This window comes from Centruroides sculpturatus, unplaced genomic scaffold, assembly GCF_000671375.1.
Source record: "Centruroides sculpturatus isolate CEXI.00-Female unplaced genomic scaffold, Cexi_2.0 scaffold935, whole genome shotgun sequence".
In the NCBI taxonomy this organism is placed as follows: Eukaryota; Metazoa; Arthropoda; class Arachnida; order Scorpiones; family Buthidae; genus Centruroides; species Centruroides sculpturatus.
The window spans coordinates 178,106-186,741 of NW_019385175.1; the positions used below are offsets into that span (position 1 = coordinate 178,106).

General features: G+C 29.9%; 1 protein-coding gene across 3 annotated transcripts in view; it reads right to left on the reverse strand.

Moving 5' to 3' along the window:
- Nucleotides 1-3: 3 nt before the first annotated feature.
- Nucleotides 4-8,636, reverse strand: part of LOC111635763 (ankyrin repeat and SAM domain-containing protein 6-like) — a 57,296-nt gene continuing 48,663 nt past the window's right edge. For all 3 annotated transcript variants that reach the window (XM_023380829.1, XM_023380827.1, XM_023380828.1), the window contains exons 16-18: nucleotides 338-392; nucleotides 205-272; nucleotides 4-136 (exon numbers count right to left, since the gene is read on the reverse strand). In XM_023380829.1, the coding sequence (XP_023236597.1) occupies nucleotides 20-136; nucleotides 205-272; nucleotides 338-392 (240 nt within the window). In that variant the 3' untranslated portion in view covers nucleotides 4-19. The remainder of the gene's footprint in view (nucleotides 137-204; nucleotides 273-337; nucleotides 393-8,636) is intronic.

The window sequence follows — 8,636 nt, forward strand, 5'->3', positions numbered from 1 at the left end:
CAAAAAGTTTTCTAGGACTTTATGAAAGATTTGATTGTTGAATAACTTTCAGAAGCTGATGTCTCTTCTGAACATTATTTACACCTAGTTCTTGAAGATCATCATCAGTTAAACTGTAGAAAGCTTCCACATCGATCTGGAAGTATCAGAATATCATGTCAATATTAATGTAAGCAATAATTTTGTATGTAAATTAAAAAATACCTCTTGCGATTTAAATTTGTGAATATACTCTTCCATTGCAAGCTGCTTCAACAAAGCTTCTATTTCATCTGAAAACAAAGAGATCAGTTTGAATACTTTAATAATACTTCAGGAAAATGATAAATTGTCATACCTTCTGGATGACTGATGCTAATTTCTTTGACACACTTTTCTTCAATAGCAACATACTAGAAAATTTAAAAGTTTAAATTGTACATTCAACTACTTGCATTTATTAAATATTTAGATTACTACAGTTCACAACAATGGAGTCATCAAACAAAAGATGTGATTTTTGCCTTAGTTTAATATTTTCCTTAAATAGAATTTGTTCCAAATATGATAAATTTCAGGAGTTTTAAATGGATTTCATTGAAGAAACTGCATTTCTAAAAGATTTACTAATACTATATAACATGGCTTCCCAACATTGAATATTTGACAGACTGCTTGCTATTTAAGGAAAAATAGTTTGATTTGTATTTGTGAAATCAAAATTAATTTTCTCAGAAAAATCTGTATCATCTTATGAGGTTGAGAGTTTGAATTATTTTTTCATATTGTTTTGATCTTTCTTTCATAATAATCAATCATAAAACTAACATGTAATTTTTGTTAGTAGTAGTATGAATTATAAAAATCCAACACTTACTTTTTTATTTCTAGATATGTAAATGTCTTCTATTCAGTATTACTTGGTGTGATACAAAAATGTGTCCTAATTTTTCAAATAGAAATCAGCAAATTTTGTCAAGAAATACATAAGTTTATTGTTCCAAATTCATGTCTGTACAGGTTATTTAAAGAAATTAAATTTCACATAAAAATAAGTGTGTAAGTTTAAGCATTACTTTATGCTTTTTAAGTACATGAAAATTAAAAATGTTAAGAACAGCAGTGTAATCCTGACAAATCTTAATGTGGACAGGAATGTGAGATCTTGAATTTGTTTGTTTTCAGATACAAAAAACCTATTATTTAAAGTACCTTAATGCAAACTTTAGGAATCTGTTGTTGAAAAATTGTGATCTGTGTAACATATTCAAAGCAAGGTGGTAGCAATATTTACACAGTATGTTTCTTGGGCCTTATGGAGATCCAAAAATGTCCTATCAACACAGCTCTTTAATCTCATCTAGCACTGAAATAATGTATTTGAAGTTTTTACTAGTTATCCTTTAAGATGCAAAAACATAAGGTTTGCTTTCATTTCTTGTTGTTCATTACTTTGTGCTGTAGTAAAGAGCCAAGATTAGAGATTTTCTGCAATGCAGCATACTAAAGGATAGCTAGTCTAAACTTTAACTTCTTCTACTGCTGAAACAATGCATTCGAAGGGATATGTTTGACATTTTTGGATCCCTATAAGCTTCTAGAACTTACTTCTAAAAATATTGCCACTATCTCATGAACAGCCTATATTATTCACAAGAACTTATCAGAAGTTAGACAAAATAGCTAAGTATGAATAGTTTAATATAAATTAAGAATCATATAAAATGCTAAATATAGTCTATATATTTATTTTCTATTGATGATTTTCCTTCATCCTCTTTGGAAAGCAATGCACTTAAAATAGAGAATTATAAAATATGAAAGAGAATTAGGTTAGAGAATTATAAAATCTTTCAGGTAAAGGTATTTCCAGTTATTATTATTAATCACACATCTTTCATTTTTGTGCTGAATTCTTTAATGTTAATGTTTTTTTTTTTTAACATCAAACTCTGATAGTCTGCTGCACATCTTCGTTATATAAATTATGATAGATATATGATTACTGCTTAAATATTTTTATATATTTAAGCAGTAATCATATATATATTTTAATAATTCGCTATCAAGCTTCTTTCGTCTTGTATATGACTATTAAACCTTGAAAGTTTCATAGACTTTATTGTTATCAATAAACATCTCCAAACCCGATACCCATTATAGTAAGACACCAACCGAATGCCGTAAATCAATCGGGCTATTTTAATGCTAAACACTACATAAATTACGTAATTAATTTGGCACTAGAGGTAAGCGTTAGGTGCCATCTCTTATTAATATTAATTATTTAAATTAATTTATAATTATAAGAGGTTCTAAATTATTTAAATTAATTAATTTATTTATTTATAATTATTTAGAACTGCTGGGAGAAAAAAATCGGCCCAGAGCGGGACTCGAACCCACAACTCCTGCTTACCGTGCAGATGCGTTGCCAGTTACGCTATCCGGACCTCCAGTCCGATCTCCTCTTCCAACGTATATAAGCCAACCATACAACCATTGCCGGGGCTTGCGATGGCCGCTTGAGAGCCTTATGAGATGTAGGACGTGGGCACTGAATGTGTCCCCAGCCGGCATTGTAATAACCGTCAATGGTTGTATGGTTGGCTTATATACGCTGGAAGAGGAGATCGGACTGGAGGTCCGGATAGCGTAACTGGCAACGCATTGCACGGTAAACAGGAGTTGTGGGTTCGAGTCCCGCTCCGGGCCGATTTTTTTTTTCTCCCAGCAGTTCTAATTTATTTATAATTATTAATATTAATAAGAGATGGTGCCTAATGCTTACCTCTAGAGCCAAATTAATTACGTAATTTATTTAGTGTTTAGCATTAAAATAGCCCGATTGATTTATGGCATTTGGTTGGTGTCTTACTTTATTGTTATCATCTTGTAACTAAGTACATTCTCTAAATGAATTCTTTTCAAAATTGCATTTTGTACATGGTTGTAATTAAAGTGAGATTTTTCTACATTATCAGATTTGTTAATGTTTATTAATTAATTTAAACACTTAAAAGTATTTTTAAAATTGGTTTGTAGTTTCAATAAAATCAAAGTTTTATACAGAATGAAAAATGAAAACCTATATAAATGTAAATCAAAACTGTTGTTTCTCAATAATATTTTAGGTAAAATTATACAGTAAAAGTTAGAAATAATCTTCACTTATTCACAGTTAAGTTCATTTTTGCTTCAAAGTTATTTTTTTTTCCAAGATGTTTATATCACTTAACAAAAATTCTAAATTATACCATATGCTAAAATAATAACCATCTTGTATAACATGTTGCAACATCCACATTTATTTCACTATTTATAAAAAAAATTCTAGAACAATAATAGTAAATGATTACAGGCATAACTTGCTTTACATATATTGCAATACAAATTACATTTAAGTAAAAGTCCACAACATCAGAGTCAAAATAAAATTATATGTACGAGGGCAAGGTGAAAAGTTCTTGGCCTAACCCATAGATGGCACTACTACAAATGAAAGTATCGTCTGGTTATGTTTCCAAACTTGTTACAAAGTAAATACCAAGTGTGAATTTGATCAGACAAATAGTTTGTTTCATACGGCTGTTTAAAGTGAGCATTGTGTGTGTTTTTGACAAAATGAATAAACTTGAATATCGTTCCGTCATAAAATTCTTCATTTTGGATGGTTTATCGCCAACAGAAATTTATCCAAAGTTGGTAAAGGTGTATAAGGAGTCTGCACCTTTGTTATCAACGGTAAAAAATGGACAGCGGAATTTAAACGTGGTCGTACATCAATTTGAAGATGATCCATGTGAAGGACAACCAAAAACTGCAACTACCGAATAAAATATCAAGAAGATACATAATATGGTTCTAGATGATCAATGATTAAAGGTGTATGAGATAGCTAAGGCTGTAGGCATGTCAGAAGAAAGGGTAAGGCACATTTTACACAAAGAACTCAGTATGAGAAAGCTTTGCACAAGATGGGTGCAGCATTTGTTAAATGCTGATCATAAACAAATGAGGAATCGACTTTCTCAGCAATGTTTGCGCCATTTTAAGAAGGATCCAACCAATTTTCTGCGCAGATTTGTTATGATGGATGAAACATGGTTCACCACTTTACCCGAGTCAAAACAACGTCCAAACAGTGGGTAGAAGCTGGTGGCTCTGCACCGAAGAAAGCAAAGACAATTGCATTGGCTGGAAGGGTTATGGCTAGTGTTTTTTGGGATTCCAAAGGAATTCTTTTAATTGACTACCTGTCAAAGGGTCAAACGATTAATGGGGAATACTATGCACATCTTCTTGACCAGATAGAGAGAAAAGGCCTGGTTTGCAAAAGAAAAAAATCCTCTTTCACCAGGACAATGCACCCGCTCACAAAGGTGCTTTGTCAATGGGAAAATTAAGGGATTTGAAGTATGAATTATTGAAACATCCTCCCTATTTGCCAGATTTGGCTCTCTCTGACTTTCATTTATTCCCAAATCTTAAAAAATTTTTGGTGGGAAAACATTTTGGGTCAAGTGAAGAGGTGATAGCAGCGGTAAATGGATATTTTGAAGACCTTCCAGAATTGCACTTCAGGGATGGAATACTGTTATTGGAGAAATGTTGGACAAAGTGTATTGAACTAAACAGAGACTACATTGAAAAATAAATGCATTTTTAAAATAAAAAACTCATTTTTTTCACTACTAGGCCAAGAACTTTTCACCTTGCCCTCGTATTCGTATAAGTTTTTAATTTTGCAACTTGTCCTCAGCCTTCTTAATTGAAAACTATTAATTCAAATTAATGTATTAGAATGCAGAAATGTAATTTCTACAGTAGTTTATTTAAATATATATTTGAAACTGTTACTATAAATTAAATTTAGATTCTTCTGGTTCTCACACCTCATGATAGAAAAAACTGTGTAAATATAAGTTTTATGTATGAAAATTTGGTTATAGTATATAAAACTTCAAACTACTATTACAAAATTGTCTCAATTGAAATAACAGTGAAAATTAATAACAAAAACAACTTGCTCATAAGAGAATATTAATAAATATAAGTCTTACATTCTTCCTAACTAATATGTAATAAAAAAAAAGTAGAATATTTTAGTATATCTGATGCCTACAAAAAGCTAACATGCAATACAATACGTAATTTAGAGAAGGCTCACAATCAAAGGAAATGAATATTTTAGTTGAAAAGAACTCATGTAAAATACCTTTTACTCAAACTATTTTTTGTTAAATCTTCAGCTAGTCAAACATTATTTACAGTTCATTTGAATGAAGTATTTCCTAAAAAACAAAAAAATCTAGTTCTCAAAAATACATCCAACAAGAAGCCTTAATTAATTTCCAGTAATATTTAATGTAAAAAATTCAGACTAATGTTGTTTATCCACAAATGGAGATTTTCCTCGGATCAGAATATTCCAAGATGGAATGTGAGAACAGAATAATGATACTATTTGAAAATTAAATGAAATAAGTTAGTCCAAATTTTTCAAATTAAATATTACTCCTTGGTGGATGTATTTTTGACATTTGAAGTCTTGAACTCTAATTTCTTAAAGTATAGATTTTAAAGATACATTTTATAATTATATGTTTTAGTTATATCAATTTGATCTTTTCATCTGATATTTTGTTTTTGACTTCATACTAAAGTTTAGAATATTATACCATGAAGTATTAAATTCTTATTATGTAAATGTGTAAATAGATAATAATAAAACAACTGATTTTACTTGTCATCAAACTACTAGTTTTATTGTAATATAGTTGTGTCCTAATTTAGCTGAATATACATATACCGTGTTTCCCCGAAAATAAGACAGTGTCTTATATTAATTTTTGCTCTGAAAGATGCGCTAGGTCTTATTTTCAGGGGATGTCTTATTTTTTCCATGAAGAAGAATTCACATTTATTATTGAACAAAAAAATTCCCAAGTCAAACTTAGACGAGAGTGACGTATATTCGGTCGTGTCGAACTGAACTTAAATAAAACCAAACTGAACTTATGAAGTTCCTGTGCTGGAGTGGACTTCCCACTCTCGCTTCAACTTAACTTTTTTATAGCGTCAACATCGAACTCGATGACCAATTAGTGCTTACTGATCATAGCACTATGCAAATATCATGTGGGGTGATTCCCGGCCGACCAATTAGCCATCACCAGCCGTAACGTTATGCAAATCTGTGATTCCCAAGCCATAGTCTTATGCAAATCATGCCGTGTGGCGTGATTGTCTGCTGACCAATCAGTGGCTGTACTTTCAAAAAGCTAACGGCCACTTTCAACCATCTGTCGATGACCGTTACGACTAAAAAGTCTTACTTTCGGGGGAAGGTCTTATATTTCGCAATTCAGCAAAACCTGTGCTAGGTCTTATTTTCTGAGAATGTCTTATTTTCAGGGAAACACGGTATGTACATACCGTGTTTCCCTGAATTCAGCAAAAATTTTGCTATTTAATTTTCAAAAAAAGCTTTACTTTTCACCAAAAATAAAGCTAAAATGTGTCAGAAAATATAGGATTTTAAATAAATTCTTTTTTGCAAATTCAATCTCAGGAGACAGTTATATTGTCCTGTTGATCTTTCTCTCTATCCAATTGGCATATTTCTCCAATTCTCAAATTGTTAATGATACATTAATATAGATATGATAATTTGTAAAATGTAATAATTAATAATACACACATAAGATCTGTCCCAAGAGCTTAAATAAAATAATTTTTCATTAAAATCTTTTAAAATACTAAACTTTCAATTGCATTGTGACCTCATTTGTCTTATTAAATCATCATACTAAATGTCATTAAAATAATAAATTTAAAGGTTTAATAGTTATTAAATTGCTTAGAATAATAGAAATTTTGTTAGATTTTGCTGTTTCAAAAGTTTAGGTAATAATAATATTTTATTTGTTTCTGAGCAAATTAATACAAAAATTCATGATGAATGACATCAGTTACGACTGATAACAATAAAACCTCAAAATTTCGTTTTTATAATCGTTTTTATTTTTGGAATTGACAAAGAAATAATGAAACAATCAAGATGTCCAAAGAAAATCAATTTTCTCCAGAAGTGACTGAAATTTGAAGATTGAAAGCAAGTGGACATTCAATTACTGAAATTTCAAGCAAAATAGGTCATTCAGCTTCAGGAATATATAAAGTTTTGGCAAGAAAAGAAAATTTTAAACCAGCAACACATTCAGGTCAACCTAAAGTAACATCACTCACAGATGGAAGATGTATTATTAGACTGGTATCTAGACAAAATTTATCAGTTAGACAAGTTTTAAGAAAGTCTAACTTAAATATTTATAAAAATACTGCACAATAATAAGTAAAAATACTAATATTAAATTAACAAGGATGTGTAAAAAAAACCACATCTCAAACCTGAACATCTTAAAGCAAGATTGGAATAGGCCAAAAGCTATATGCAGTAGAAAGAAGAAAAACTACACTCTTCAGTGATGAAAAAAAGTGGAACTTAGATGGTCCTGATGGCTGAAATTACTACTTGCATGATTGAGAAAAGAAGACTGAGTGTTTTACAGTAGACAACAAGGTGGTGGCTCTCTAATGGTGTGGGGAGCATTTGGATTCAATGGAATTTCCAGTCTTGCATTTCTTTTTGGATGTCAGACTTCAGAACATTATCAAGACACCTTAGAACAACATCTCCTTCCTATAGCAGAAATAATAGATGGTCCAAATTGGACATTTCAACAAGACAACACTCCCATTTATTGTAAAAAAAAAAAAAAAAAAAACCTTCAGAATCAAAATGTGAATGTTATGAAATGGCCCGCAAAAAGTCTTGACCTAAACCCAATAGAAAACTTATGGGGATCATGACAAGAAATATGGTTGTCAGTTTTCCAATGTTACAGAACTTAAATGTGCAACTGAGGATTCATGATATAACTTTGAAACCAGAATTGTTACAAACTCTTGTGAATTCAATGCCAAATTGTGTACAATGTTATTAAAAATAATGGAAGTACAATTAGCCGTAAAAAATTTTTCAATGTAATTTTTGAAATTTATCTAAACTTTTGGGACAACAATGTTTAGCAAAATTTTTATTTTTGTAAGAATATTAATAACTATTAAATTTTTTTGATTCACTAACACAAAGTGTATTTCTATTTCAACACTTGTCAACTATTAAATTGTTAAATTTATCTTTTTAATGATATTTAATGTGATGTATTGTGATCTCATTTCACTTATTAAATCAATTGAAAGTTCAGTATTTTAAGTTATTCAAGAAAAATCATTTTATCTAAACTTTTGGGACAGACCTTATAATCATAATGCAAAAGGTTTTTGTGTATATATACAGTCAAGTCCACTTAAGAGAGCATCCAAAGTAATAATATCATTTTTGGGATTATTAATAGAGTGGAGAGAATTGAACACTTTCATGTTTTAGTAACTCTATATCAAACATCACAAAACCAATATGTATATAGAAACATAATCAAATGATCACCTAAATAATTGGGATATAATTCTGCTAATTAATGATTAATACTAAGTAATTTGCTACTAGATGTAGCCATTAGGCTACATCTAGTAGCAAATTATAATAACTAAAATAATAATTATAATTTTAATAATAACTAAAATAATAA